Genomic DNA, 15,537 nt, shown 5'->3' with positions numbered 1-15,537 from the left:
TTTGGCCAATAATGGTGTTTAGTCCAAATCTAGGTTTCCTCCTCCATGGGTTCGCAAAGAGAATCCTAACGAAATAAGAGGATCCCACGACAGTCTTCCTCCGCCGGCACCGCTGTGTGAGTCCTCTCTCACGTATTCACCCACGAGGAGCGCGAAACCTCCACCAAGAAAAATTATTGAAAAAAAAATCATAAATGTCTCGTATTTAAAATGACGAATTAAGAATTTCACGAATGACGAATTAACTTGTGAATTAGTAACTAACGAACGGTGGTTTGGTTGATAATTGATTGGATTAGATATATGTATGTTCAACATTCGATTTCAATGAAAATGAAAATTTCTTAATATTATTTCAAAAACAAAACGTGAATTAATACACCGTCTCTAAAATAAGAACCCAAGTTGATGATCCCCATCAATTCCAAGTGTTGATACTTAAAAAAAAAACTTATTATTCTCGTGCTATCGATTCATGTTTGTTTGCTACCTTGTTTAGGCCTGTTGATGATTTGTCTTGTGTTGAAGCTTTGGCAGGATTTCTCTTGTTTGGCAAGGGTATGTGTTCTGAGTAACAACAAGTCCTACAGCATAATCTATCCCGGCCAAATAAGAACAGAAATATAGAACTGCTTGAAAAAGAAAAAGTAATTAACAGAACAAGGTGCTAATTATATTATGATATATAAACAAATGTGTATGATTATGATACAGTAAGACGAGATATTTTGATCGGGGTGGCCCAGATATTTGGGCCCAGCCTCCAGGGTTTACTGTTTATTGTAAGTCTCTCCATTCATTCCTTCTCACAACACTTTGTTGCACTTTTTTTGTCGGTTTATGACCTCCCTAAACTCCTCTGTTCACAGCCACTTCCTCTGTTTCTGTCACTGGCAGCTGCCTCCTCGCAGGGCATAAAACTCCCGCATTGTCTCCGTTTCCAGCGCCACAGCTGAAGAATAAGGAAGAAGAATAGATAAAGGGAGGCACTGACACATGGATCTCTCTTCCTCTCTCATTTTAAGCTTTGTTTTTCTACTCATTATAACTTGCAGAGGTATGTTTTATGCAAAACTCACTCCCTCACTCTTTTGCTTTCTTTCCTTTGTCATTTATCAAAATCTTTGTTCTCGTACTAAACGATGATCACTCACACTGCCACTTCAATAAAAGGCACTACTTCTCGCTAAGTTTTCTTCCTAATGGCACTGTAACTTCGTTTCATTTCGTAGGTGTGCAAGGTGCCACATTCACATTCGTCAACCGGTGCCAATACAGTGTATGGCCAGGCATTCTTGCAAATGCGGGCAGTCCTAGACTCGACAGCACCGGATTCGAGCTCCCAAAGGACTCTTCCCGTTCCATCCAAGCGCCGACTGGGTGGTCCGGTCGCTTCTGGGCTCGAACAGGTTGCAACTTCGACGGATCCGGATTCGGTTCCTGCCAGACCGGAGACTGCGGCTCGGGTCAAGTCGAGTGCAATGGACTCGGAGCATCTCCACCGGCCACGCTTGCTGAGTTTACTCTCGGAACCGGCGGGCAGGACTTCTACGACGTCAGCCTCGTCGACGGCTACAACCTACCCATGATCGTCGAAGGCTCTGGTGGGTCTGGTCTCTGCTCGTCAACGGGATGTACCACGGATCTGAACACTCAGTGCCCGCAAGAGTTGCGAGTCGGTAAAGGCGACGCGTGTAAGAGCGCGTGCGAGGCTTTTGGGTCCCCTGAATACTGCTGCAGCGGCGAGTACAATACACCCAGTACTTGCAGGCCGTCTGTTTACTCCGAAATGTTTAAGGCCGCGTGTCCCCGCTCGTATAGCTACGCCTACGACGACGCCACTAGTACCTTCACTTGCTCCGGGGCAGACTATACGGTGACGTTTTGCCCCTCCTCTCCAAGGTAAAAGAAACACGTTAATTAATTGTCTACTTTATTCTCTGTCCCCATTGTTTATTAAAGTAAGTTTATTTTAATTAAAATTAATTCTCTCTTTAATGACAAACTGGCGAGGCCAAGGATTCCCCTTTCTTTGGGGAAGGTTTTCTAATTCTTTAGTTGTGTAATGTTGTGTGGAATTAATTGAGGTTGTTGGATTCTTTCATGGAATGTTAATTACTCATTATTAAATGGATACAGAAGAATCTGAGCAGTAATAATTATATCTGCAAGATAATTAATTATATGGTGTGTTTTTTCCTTTTCTTTTGGTTGTGCAGTCAGAAATCTTCAAGCTCTGCAACACCAGCGACAGAAACATCAACATCTCAGGGTTCAGGGGTAGAGTCACAACCCGGGTATGGGTTCACCTATTCTGGGTCCGGGTCTGATACAGTGTCCGGGTCAGGGTCGGTTGGAGGAGAGACAATGTTGGCAGATGGATCATGGTTAGCTGGTTTGGCTATGGGAGATTCACCAAGAACAACCACCACTGAATCGTTAATTGTTGCTTCTGGAGCACTATCTCTGTTTATACTCTCCTTTTTCTACTTGTAGCATCCTTGTTTTGTTGATCCTTTTTGTTAGTTTTAGTCATTAATGTGAATTCTTTACAGATTATGCAGCAGCCTTGATTGGTGTGTGTCTGGCTGTCTTTTGCCTATCTTGAAAAAAGCTGCAAAGATTCCTGGTCCAATTTGTAGAGCCACCCCACTTTGATATGTCAGGAAAGTGGTTTTGATATGGTTTTGGTGATATAATAGGAACTCTTTTATTAGGCTCCATTGGCTACAGAATTGGCATTATACTCTTGATGACAATCTCCTTCTTGTATCATGAATCAATAAGGATTGCAGACTCTAGAACATCACCCAATACTGTAAAGAAATGTTATTGTGCAAAGGTAATTTCATTATGAGGTAAACTGTCGTTATATATACAAAGAAGATGGTCATTCTAATTACTAGAAATCAGCCCTTTGAAATGTCTTTCCTATTCTATCCCGTAATATAATGTAAGAATCAATTTACATAAATACAATCAATCAAGTCTAAAATCATTCTCCTTCAATCTTGACAAATCTTCCTTAACACTCCCCTTCAAGTTGGAATTGATATTTGGTCATTCCTAATTTGCATAGAAAATTTGAAAATTGTGGAAAGCCCAATGATTTGGTGAAGATATCCGCTGGCTGCTTTAATGTAGATATGTGAAAAGTCTTGATTGTTCCGGCTTGTATCTTCTCCCTTATAAGATGACAATCTATCTCTATGTATTTGGTACACTCATGAAACACAGGATTTGAGACAATGTGAAGGGCTGTTTGGTTGTCACAATACAACTTGACTAGCTATGAATGTTTTAATTCCAAGATCATGTAAAATGTACTTAAACCAAGTTACTTCACAACTAGCCAATGCCATAGATTGATATTCTGCTTCCGCACTTGAGTGTGAGACTGTCGTTTGCTTCTTAGTTTTCCATGAGGTAAGTGAGTGACCAAGAAAGATGCAAAAATCTATGGTAGATCATCGTGTGTCTTGACATCTGTTTGGATCAAAAACCGTCTACATGAAAATCCACACCGCAAGGCCCAAGATCTAGCCAACACTAGACTCATGGGAGTCTTAGTCAAACTCAGTAGGCCCAAGTCAATTGGCAACTATACCCATGAGACTCTAAAGTCCACTTCAGCAAACCCATAAAATGGTTCATCTATTATGCAAAGGCTTAAAGCCCACTGCCAGGAAGCTCCATTACCATTAAAGGCCCAAGGCCCAATCAAAGCTAGTCAACTCAGATGGCATGTGCCTCTCACATGACCAACCTACTATAAATATATGAGGCCCCAACCTCATTGAGAGGCTGAACCACTTGAGGTATCTCTTGCTCTCCCTCTCTTTCTAAAAACCTTCACTTCTCTCACTAAATATTTCCCTCATCGTCAATTGACATGACAGTCGAAGCTTTCCCGACCGGCACCATACCAGTACCAAGCCTGACGGTCAACCTCTAGTGTGATCTTGCAAGGTTGTCGAAGGCCTCAATCGACAATACAAATTGATTGCAGATTTTTAGATCTACAGCATCTGACCCAATATGTATCACAAAATGCATTCAATTGTAATGCACTACTTACAGAAGGGAAAATCCCTTGCCCTGGTGTGTGCCTAACATAGCGCAGAACTCGATGATCTACTTCTAGATATTGAACACGACGCTTGTTCATGAACTGACTAAGGATATGCACTAAATTGACCAAGTCTAGTCGTGTAATGGTCAAATATGTTAACCTCCCAACAAGCCTTCCAAAGGAGGAAAGATCATCAATGTATTCACCTCCATCTTTGCTAAGTGACAAGTTCTGCTCCATTGGTGAGTTTGTGGGTTGACTCCTAAATAGCCTGAATCATCCAATATTTAAAGTGCATATTTGCATTGAGATATAGCAATTCCTTTTTTGGATCGAGTTATTTCAAAACCCCAAAAATACTTTAAGTCACCAAGGTCCTTCAGTTTGAAATGTTGCATGAGATGGACCTTTGTTTCTTTGATATCTTGCAAACTATCTCTAGTCAAAATGATGTCGTCCACATAGATGAGTAGAGCAGTGAGAGATTTATCATGGGTTCGGACAAATAATGAGTGGTGTGATTTGGATTGATGGAAACCTGCATGTTTGAGAGCCAAGGACAGTTTGATGAACCATTGACGAAAAGCTTGCTTGAGACCATATAAGAATTTATGTAGTTTGCATACCCATGTCTCCCGTTTTCGTCCGAATCTTGGAGGAAGAGACATATAAATGTCCTTATCGGGATCACCATGAAGGAAGCCATTGTTAACATCAAGCTGACGAATGTACCAATTTTTAGTGGCTGCGACGACAAGTAGGAGGCGGACAGTGACAAGTTTGGCAACCGGAGCAATATTTGTTGAGGAAACAAATTAACTATTTCAATGTTGATTGAGATATATTTTTGTTGGAAAGAAAAATTAAATTGAGCAGGGGACGTATCCCTTCTTGGAATGGTATAAAGTATAAACCCCATAATAACTTTCCAATTACAGAAAATAAAAATTAGAATCATAGATAATGGGCCTCAATTGTTCAGTAACAACATAGTTGGTCTCCTTTTATAAACCGGAAGCCCAATGGGCCATGTACTCTCGTGTGTACGATTATCCAGCCCGATATATATTGCATTCTTCCAATCTTTCTTCTCATCCTGCTTTGAATCAGCGGCGAGAGAGTGAGAGAGATCAGCTCGGTGTTCTCGAGACCCGAAACCCTAACTCTACAAATATCGATGGGAATCTCGCACTCCTCCGTGCACGTCTCGCACTCCTCTTCCTCCTTGAACTCCTCAAGGAAATACAAGATCTGCTTGGTTTGCGAGGCCTTCGGATGAATGGTATTTTTACGCCAAAGCTTATTCTATTCCATTTGTCCATTGTATACAGCAAGACAAAACTGGATGTGCAGTGGCAATTGGTGGAGATCGCTATTTAGGGTTTATCCACCACAATCGTGATGATGGACATATCGTACTTGGTACCTATCGCTACCACTGTAGTGATCATACCTGGCATGACTTCCAGTTAATCTATGAGTGGCCCAAAAAAGAAAAATGCTATGTCTATCCTATGTCTTTGGGTGATGGTGTAGTCTCCGCTGTTGTGTGGAGTCACTATGTATTATGGTATTATGATAGGGATGATGGACTACCCATTACACACTATATTTCAATAGGGCTTTTTGGAGACAATGGACCCAATTTCAAACGCCTGGATTTCCGACAGTACAAGGACGGGAACAACATGAGGCAGTGCCAGAGGAGAATCACAACTGCCTTCCCCTTCCTCTTGTAAGTAGACTCTTATATATAGCTGTTTGCTACTTTGGTATTTGGAAGTCACCAAACTGCTGCTGTTTGTTTTTTCCATCCTATCAATGGAAAGAAATTTTCATTAGTTCGTTTAGTTTGTTTCATTGGCGCTGGAAATTTCGTATGTTATTTTTTTTTATCACCCATGCTTTTCTATCTCCTCTGCTGTTTTTCTCAATGAAATCAGCAAAGTTGCATACTCTCCGCTATGGCTGTGTTGACTTTTGGAGTTGCTTTAGTTTGTTATAAACTCCTAGGCTCTTAGCAAATAAGCTTCCGGTATCCGTATTAAAATTGCTACTTCCTGTCGCATGCTATCTTGCTGGATTGGATATTTGGATTAATAATTAACGCTCTCGTATAGAGTAACTCATATGTGGGCACAATTTTCGCTTTCTGTTCTTTCTGTCCGTTTATGCCGGACATTTCCATGCTTCCTTTCATGACCTCTGTTGCTTCTTGAATGAAGCTTAATGAAGTTAAGCTATAAAGTTTGACTATTTTAGTTGGTTAGTTTTTGCTATACCCTCCTTTTATTTAGGAAATAAGCTAGTAGGAACCACATTTAATTTGGTTTTTATGTCTTCTTCCTTGGAACGATAACTTATTATTTTCGCCTATAGATTGTGGTTAAGAAATGATAATCATACATCCTTACCTTTGTGACTCCACTCTCTTAGTCACTTTAACTTCATTGTTCCAAGTCCTCTATCAACTTGACATGTTGGTCCGCCGGTGATGACTACCCATTTTCATTGACGATGTTGGAGCTTTCCACTTTCAGCTGGAAACTATAACTTATAGTATCAACCTTAGGTGATTGAACCAGATTTAGGCAACTGGTGAGCTATTGAGCTATATCAGATGAAGTGATTGAACCAGATTTTTAGGCAATCCAGTGACTCCTCTATTTGCACATAATTCAAACCAAATTTACCTTTCATGATTGCCAACATTTAGTATTTGAGTTCATTGGATTTGATCGTAAGACTTCCCTCAATTCAGTGCACTTTCTGGGTACATGATATATTAGTGTCAAAGGACCATCATACACATCTTAGATTAGTTGTTTCTAGACATCAGTGGCAACAGAAGAAAGTGGAGATATTCAATTCTGAACCTAAGCTCATGCATTTGCTGTATTAGTAACTCTGCATCTTGTCTACAGCTGAATGCTAAATTGTTTAGTTTCTCAGACAGAGCGAGGAAGTTGAATTTTTAGTACTGTTTCCATACTTGAGGAGGGTAACTATGTATTCACCTAAGAAACCAAGAAAGCTGAATGAACAATGCTCATCTATCTGATCCTCAATGTCCCCAGTTTTCCATTCCTGTAAAAGCTTGTTGACCACATCATCGGCGGGCAGGTTTTTTGCAGATTATTAACGGTTGGGCACATTTGGTAACACCCATTAGGATGAAGTGCAGTCTAAAGAATTATCCCTTTCACAGAAGGATTTGAAAACCCTTCTCGTAATACTTGTTCTAAGTACACAGCTTGCAGATTAGACACCGCAATTGAAAACTGAGTTTCCTTTCTTGTGTTTGCTTATCAAAGTTACTGCTGATATCAAATGTGGCCAGTTTGTCAAGAATAGCCCTCGTGAGGGAAGATTAGACTTTGAAAATTGACCCTCCCCCCCAAGTTCAAGTTCTCTTTGCCTCAAAATGAAGGTGTCAACCATGGATTTAACATCACTGCACGTCTCCCATCAAATTGTAGTCGTTCATAGACAATGTTGCCAACAGGTCTGATTGGTGTGGTGTCTCGTAGAAGTTCAATGCAGCATTAGGGAATAGGGCCCAGATTCTGCTCGTAGAAATAAAAGTGTCAGTATTTCATGGCTGACATCCCAGTGTATGAACTGTATTTGCTCGTTAGGCAGCTTTGTATCCGTTCATGGACTGCTGATTATAGTGCAGGAACTGTACGAATACAAACCCATGCCGGTGTGTACTATCTGGTTTGCTCTTAACAAATTCCATCATTTGGTCTGCTCTTGTGTAGTTTATCTTCCGTTGTTGAGGTTCTGTTGCATACCATTTCAGTTCATTTTCAAAGACTGCTGCATTGATTCGCTTAGCAAACCATGTCTGGCACAAGAGTAAGGCATGTTTCCAAGAATGGTATTAGCAATTGCAGATCCAAAAGGGAAGTCTCTCCTTGTAGTCTATGTCCATGGCTATCTGCCACATGAATCATGGCCGCGCTTTTCTTTTCTACGGAGGAAATCAAGTATCAGAACTTGATACCAACAATTGTTTAAGAAATTAAATCAATCATAGGGTTTTACAATTAGTTACAATGTTAATTATGTATTAATGCTGATTTGTTCTCCATTCGTGATCACTAAGCACCCTCTATTTTAATCCAGCCTGCAGAGCATCAAGACTCGAGAGATACCATACTGAATAATGTGCTTAATTTTTCTGTACTACATAGTACCTAGTTTCTTCAGCACAAGAAGTCATTGACAAAGGCCATTTGCATTGCTTTAGTCTTTTACCACAAAAAAATTCTTGCAATAATCGCTAAGCTTTAGTCAAGTTTATGTATCTGAGATTACCTAGAACTCTTAAGATTATTTTCATATAGAGAACCACGAGAAGCTCAGTTGGCGTTTATGTGTGTGGTTTCTCATAGAGATCTCAAGTTCGAGCCTCCCATCCCCTTCCCCTGTATTCAAAAAAAAAATTATGTATGCAACATTATACCAAATTTTGAGAATTTGAGAAGGTGAGATCACAAGACACAAGGGGATAGTGTGGAAATGAGTATTTTTTTTGATCTCACAAGGGACCATGGTCTAGTTAAAGTGGTGTATGGTATGGAAATAAAATAGGGTTAAAGTCATGACGTTAACTTGGGTTCCACGCCTAGTCCACTCCTGCACTGCATTTGTGGCAGGTCTGGCACGCCTGCACCGCACAAGTCAATTGGCCCTTATTTTGATGCAGCCGCAAGAGTGGATAGGCATCAAAGAAATGGAGTCCAAGTCAGAGCCCAAAATGATATCATTGCATTACTAATTTGGCAAGATGTAAAGGGAGAATTTTGCGTAGGATACAACATCATATAATTCAATTCACTTCCCTCCACATCCCACCACATACATATTATGCGAGGATAGAGTCTTTAACACAACAAAAAATCAACTAATAGTACAAAGTTCTCCGAGGTTGTGGTTGGAGTGAATGTTGTAGGAGAACGACTCTGATCCTGAATTGAGAGAGCATCACTTGAGCAGAAGCCCATCAATCCTGGAATGTCTAACCGTCGAGGTCCACACCACATGTTATTGCCCGTTGGATGGAGAGGCCGATTTCCTGCTTCTGCCTCTCCTGCTAGAGTGAATCTTGCGATAGATGTCCTTGGTTCTAATCGATAGTAAAACATCTAGACCGAACCCAATAACGCAGGCAATGGCCATGATGATGAACACAAGCCTATAACAATGGGCTCCCACGCATGTGTTGCCACCTCCCGGTGTTGGGGTGGCTTCTGCATCATATAAAAATCCGGCCAGAAGACCAGAAAAGAGGAAGGAGCCTAGTGGAAGGTTGAGTATCAGAATGTTGTAGAGTAGACCATAATATTTGAGACCAAACAGTTCCGACGCAGTTGGGACTGTAACAGCTAGACGAACACCATAGCAGATGCCGACAACAATGGAACCAATGTATAGAGAACCAGGCAGTGCCAATGCCATGAGAATGTACCCAACAGTCATTAGAATCTGAGAGGCTGCGTTACAAAGAGGCCTTGGTGTTCCAGATTTCCTGCAAAACAACGTAATCAACAAAATTAGCATTCACAATGCTCTATTTCTTTTTACTTCAAGACGACATCAAAATGTGAATGAATAAAAAGGAGAGCTTGGCTCTAGCGTTCAATAAACACAGACATCGAGCTGATGTTAGAGCACGGCCTGGCCTTATTTATGCTTATCGCGTCATCGTAACGCATGAACCTTGATGTTACTCAAACAAGGTCAACACAAGTAAAGCATGAACCATGATGTTACTCAAAGGAGGTCAAGACAAGCTTGTGCTTAATACGATTCATTAACACCCTCATCTAATCATCCACTAAAGAATCGACTGTGAATTGACCAAAATAAAAATGGCAACAAATTCTCGGATGGAATTGGAGTAATGTATGGACCAAGAGAGGACAAATAAATTCCGTGGACCATGTTGCCTGACAAAATGACTCAACGGGGACCAACTTTGCCTGACCCTAAAACTGGGGTGAATACCTGGTCCATCACCCCTGCCATGCCCACGACATTTGTTTTTGTTTAAAAACACCAACCAATTACTTATCACCTGTCCCCACTCTTTTACACTTTCTAATGAATCTTGAAATTGGCAATCTAATCTAAATTAAATAACAACTTGTTTAGGATTCCTGCTACCATTTTCTAATGAGCTCCTAAAAAAGTAAAAAAAAAAAAAACCCTTGAACCTTTCTTTCCATACAAAAAAAATAATAAAGAAATTAAATTACTTGTTTAGGATTCCTGCTATCATTTTCTAATGAGCTCCTAAAAAAGTAAAAAAAATAAACCTTGAACCTTTCTTTCCATACAAAACAAATGATAAAGAAAAGAGAGTCGAAAACTATTTTTTAATTGTTGTAAATCCACACCCTCATACACATCAACAATATTATCCGCTTTGAGTTGTTCGGTTCCCGTGAATATAACGGGCCCGCATGACTTTGTTTCTCCTTAGGCCCAAACAAGTGGGCTAGGCCCAACTCACTCAATCTAAGGAAAATGCATTGTTAGTAGTTAAGGGTGAGCTTGATCCTTATAAATAAGAAATTGTTCCCACATCTTATCGATGTGGGACTTAACACTCCCCTATGGACTGGGTTATGTCAGACCCAAAAAGTGGAATAGAGGTCATGTACAATTGGATCAAATTGCTCCGATACCTTGTTGTAAATCCACACCAACAAAATTGTCCGCTTTGAGTTGTCCAGTTTCAATGGATACATCGATTCCACACAACTTATTTGAGATCATTTTCAATTAAAAAAAAACCTTGAACCCTTCCTTCCATACAAAACAAATAATAAAGAAAAAAAGAAGAGAGAACTACTTTTTAATTGAAAATGACCTCCATGAAAGGTCAAAATCAAGCTTGGAGTTTACTAAACAGGTATCAACTTGAACATAAAATAGTAATTAGACATTAGTAAATTACTCTTTTGTTAAATTTTTATAGGGCGGGTAAAATTAGTAGTTGGTATCTAATCATCATTTCAATAAATTCACAGCAACTTGGGCATAAAAAAGAGGAATAAGATTGCGTAGTTTCCAAATGCAACAGATTGCATAATCAAACATGAGCACTTTCTTCAAAGATAACCCCCAATTAAGTTTTAGTCCATTTACTAATTAATTGATTAAGTATCGAATTAAAATTATAGTAATAACTAAGAAGTTATGGTCGAGAGTCGAGACTCGAGACTTACTTGATAAAGTACTCCGAAACGGTGCCGGATATGATCCGCCCGAAAAATCCCCAAATGCTTGTAAGCGAAACAAACATTGAAACGTCGACGTATCCAAGAGCCAAACCAATCTGACCCATATTGTTCATCACCGCTAAACCCGTACCCACTCCGCACAAAAACGACAGGAACAGTAACCAGAAATCAACGGTCAAGATCGCCTCAAAGATCGTGTGCTCCTCTCCGATAACTGGCCTCCTTTTCTTCTCCTGCAGAACCGGCACCTCCTCCGTCGTCTGTGGTGCAACCGCTACTACTTCCCCTTCCTGCTGCTGAGTTTCTTCCTGCTTTAACAACGGTTCATCAATCTGTCCCTCCACGTCAAGACCCGATTCGTTTTTTTGCGAGCTCCAGGTCCGAATAAAAGCGTACACGGGAACCGCCAATGGAGAAGCTAAGAGGACTAGAAGTATAACTGCGAACGCTAAAGAAAAGACGCGGCTGGGAGAAGGAACGAACTCGTACCCCAATAGATAAATACTGATAACGACGGCCACCGTGTTGAAGATAGTGAAGTAGCGGGATTCTTCTTTCTCTTCGGAAGCGGTGGCCGACGGCGGAACCTCCCGAAGGAAGAAGATGGCGTTTAGGCAGACGGCAAAGGGGACTAAAGCGAGCATAAGAAGGAACGAGGACGGGTCGTTGGAGAACAGAGCATTACAGACGTCGGTGAAAATTGCAGTACTGAGACCGACATATCCCTTCAAGATGCCGGAGACAGGGCCTCTGTTACGGCGGAAGTTACGGATGCAAGTAACGAGAACCGCCGTGTTCATCCACGTCGTGCTGTTTCCTCCCAAACATAGAAATATACACATCTGCACAAGAAATCAATAGAGCAGTCACTAATTCTGTTCAAATAGTGAAATTCTGTTTGGTATCATGCGACCTTGTGAATTCAAATTGGTGTACCTGCCAGTAAGGGAGGGGTCGGATTCTCTCACTGACGACGAGCCACTGAGTTCCGTACCCAATTAGGCCTTCAACGGACCCAATTAGAAGAATGACTGGTGTAGGCAAGAGATCGGAAGCGATACCAGCGAGAAGACCAAAGGCCTTACCAACATCTTTTGCGACGGAGAGATTGTTGAGTTCGAGTTGGGTTAGGTTCATAAGAGATTTGAGAGCGTCAGAGTAATTAGAGAAAGTGTAATTGTTGCCGGAGATGGCTTGGACCCATACGGCGGTGACAAATCCCAGCCATTTAGTGGCGGTAAATGTCGTTGAAGAGTAATCGTTGAAACCCATCAAAACAGAACAAAAGACCGTTCGGTCTAAGCAAAGCAAAGCAACAATGGAGAAAACTTGAAGGGTCGGTGGGTTGGAACTTGGAATGTTTGACACTTGAGGCTTTGAACTTTTTGAAGGGTATTTAAAGAGAATTTTCTTCTTCTTTTTATATATTATATTTTTTAATTTCGAGCTGTACAAGAACAAAGTTGTTTGTTTGTGCACATGGTAATACTTTTCCTATTACTGTACGGTCGTGGTTTGTGGGTGCCCGGGACCTGTCCCGCTGTAATACCCTTCACGTGTAATAAAAAATTTTATTTTTATTTTTAAAAATCATAAATATATAGTAAATTTTTTGTTTGAAATAAAAATTAAATTCATCGTGATCAAAACATCGAATATTTTGAGTTTATATCGGATGGTTTAGAATTATCGTGTCTTTTTCATATTGAATTTGATTTTTGTTTCGAACAAAAATATATCGTTGTATTCGTTGCGGTGAACACTACATATTTATGATTTTTAAAAATAAAATAAAAATTTTTAATGCTCAAAAAAGGTATTACACTGGGGCCTGCTGTAATTTTATTGTTTTAATCTTATTTTAATCAAAAATCTTTTACTTGATTTTCCAGTCTAAATTATAATAACTGGGAAAAAAAACATTGAAGTAAATTACAAATTAAAATTTTTATTTGATTTCCATGATTCCATCAATCAATTCTAAATAAGTGGCAACTTTATTTAATGTGGTGTGTATAACGTATATATATAATCTTATTCAAATGTAAATTTGACCACTTTCAATGGATATTTCACATTAATTGGTATGTTGGTTTTCAAGTATTTGTCAATTTTGGGTGGTACATATTGATTTTTTTTTTAAATAACGTTGAGAAATATATTTTTAATTGAAATTAAAACTTTTGACATATATATATATATATATATATGTATTCTAGTCGGTTATCAACCGAACTGTCTCTCGTTAATGTATATATTGATTACTTGAAAGAAACTAGTTAACCATATTAGTGATATGAATTGTGACAAAAGAATAAAAGATTAGCCGATCCAATAGGTTAGTATATAGTTTCCCTAATACAGCCAAAAAGTTTATACTTATTTTCCTAGTATATTCAATAGGTATGAGAATTCCAATATCAATGAATTTCTGTCTTAATGACATGAAACTTGGATTGTTTGCTCTGTTGGTGATGATATAATCGATTGCGTGGACGTCACAGACGTAGGACACGTATTCATAATTACTTGATGTGTCCAACAAGTGAAGTCCCATAAAAGGTGTCACATACATGGCAAGTTAATGACTACAGATTGGTTAACAGATCATACGCTGAACATACGCGCATGTGATAACGTGTACAGAAACAAAGATTATTTTTATTTTTGAAACCCTGGATAAAAAAAAACCCCCTGGATTTCATTAAGCAACCTAGCTATTAACTTTTAACAAAGCTAGAGGGGATCAATGAATTCATTTGGTTCATTCCAGAAAACATAAATGACAATTATGCAAGTCATCTACCACAACTGTCTTCCCTACAGTACCGGGGGTTGCGAAAGTGTTATTAACTCTAGATTGTAGATGACCCCTGCCGATTAATCCTCCTTTTCATTACCATTGTGCAGATAACTCATCCATGCTTAATGTTGATAGACTTCAAACGAAAGGCTACAATGTCTCTATAGGAAGAGATAGACTATAACTTTTCCTCTCAAGAACCTTCAGAGAAAAGATGGTGAGAAAACAAGGTGTAATGAAAATTCAATTGACTCCTTAGCCCAACTTTTTGACTATTTTGGTAAGATATGGTTTGTTTTCCCAATCCCAAATCCAAGCCCAACTAAACGTCTCAACTACTCAATTCATTACATTGAATCCTGTTTGAACCTTGGTTGAATCTCTAAACCGTAAACAGAAGATTTTTCCGATTTGATAATTGATCCGGTTTTAAAAACCTTGCACAGAACATAGACGCAATTGCCTTCATAAGTAAGTAATCGACATTAACAAATAAAAAAAAAAAAGATTAACAAAATTCACTGAATATGACATCAAAGTGTTATCAATTTACATATGGTCCTATTGTCGGAGTTGTTTTTTTTCAAAATTAATTTCAATGACAACAACCACCACTCACCAATTGGTCATTAGCAGATATTTCATCGCTGAATTTCTTCAATGACAGGCAATAATTAGGCATCTTAATCAAATAAATAATCAGGGTGATTAATTAACCACTGTAATAAATCATGCTGTAATTTAATTCTGTTAAATCAAATTAATCACGTACGACTGAGGTGAGGAAAAAGATGCGTTTCCTCAAGTACAACCATGGCTAGCTAGGGTTGGGAGGGGGACCAATTAGAGAGACGATGCACTGAGAACCATGATAAGGCGTTGGAGCTATTTAAGATAGCGAATTAAACAAGTGGTTTACGCTTTGATACCCTATCACATTCATGTATCTATTTTTGTGATAATTTTTTTTTATAAGCTATGTTTGCGATAATTAATCGATCTAATCAAACTCTTTTTGTCAACTAGCTTGGAGAACATCCGTACGTATTCACAACAATAATGTTGAACTCAATCATTAAAATAGAAAACCAAGTCAAGTGGGTAACGCAAGTGTGCTAGCTTTAAGAAAATATTCGCGCAAAAAAACCTTCACACTAGAGTTTAACGATAAAAACTTGATGACAGAAGAGGATGATAATGCATATTCCTTTTACGTTCCGATCTGATTACGAGTCCAATGATATTTTTTCTTATAAACAAAATTCAAATTGCACATGAAAAAGACAATACAAAAAATTTTGAACCGTTTAATATAAATCCGAAACATTCAATATCCCTCTTGAGATAAATTTGACTTTCATTTGGGACAAAAATATATGATTGAACTCATAAACTCGATCAAAATA

At 39.1% G+C, this 15,537-nt stretch overlaps 2 protein-coding genes and 1 pseudogene across 2 annotated transcripts; 1 reads left to right on the top strand and 2 right to left on the bottom strand.

Annotated features, from left to right (window-relative positions):
* Positions 1-828: 828 nt before the first annotated feature.
* LOC120001382 (thaumatin-like protein 1) lies at positions 829-2,723 on the top strand. The gene is made up of 3 exons (XM_038849689.1): positions 829-1,057; positions 1,233-1,902; positions 2,220-2,723. The coding sequence occupies exons 1-3, from the start codon at positions 997-999 to the stop codon at positions 2,494-2,496; spliced, it is 1,008 nt and encodes a 335-aa protein (XP_038705617.1). The 5' UTR covers positions 829-996; the 3' UTR covers positions 2,497-2,723.
* Positions 2,724-5,159: 2,436 nt separating this feature from the next.
* Positions 5,160-8,632, bottom strand: LOC120002518 (annotated as a pseudogene).
* Positions 8,633-8,828: 196 nt separating this feature from the next.
* Positions 8,829-12,600, bottom strand: LOC120002314 (protein NUCLEAR FUSION DEFECTIVE 4-like). Its single transcript, XM_038851037.1, has 3 exons — positions 12,265-12,600; positions 11,314-12,170; positions 8,829-9,608 (listed from the first exon to the last, which is right to left on the bottom strand). The coding sequence occupies exons 1-3, from the start codon at positions 12,598-12,600 to the stop codon at positions 9,125-9,127; spliced, it is 1,677 nt and encodes a 558-aa protein (XP_038706965.1). The 3' UTR covers positions 8,829-9,124.
* Between the last annotated feature and the right edge of the window lie 2,937 nt (positions 12,601-15,537).

Source organism: Tripterygium wilfordii, chromosome 7 (genome assembly GCF_013401445.1).
Source record: "Tripterygium wilfordii isolate XIE 37 chromosome 7, ASM1340144v1, whole genome shotgun sequence".
NCBI lineage: Eukaryota > Viridiplantae > Streptophyta > Magnoliopsida > Celastrales > Celastraceae > Tripterygium > Tripterygium wilfordii.
The sequence above is the reverse complement of the archived record's forward strand: the minus strand, read 5'-3'. Positions and strand labels throughout refer to the sequence as shown.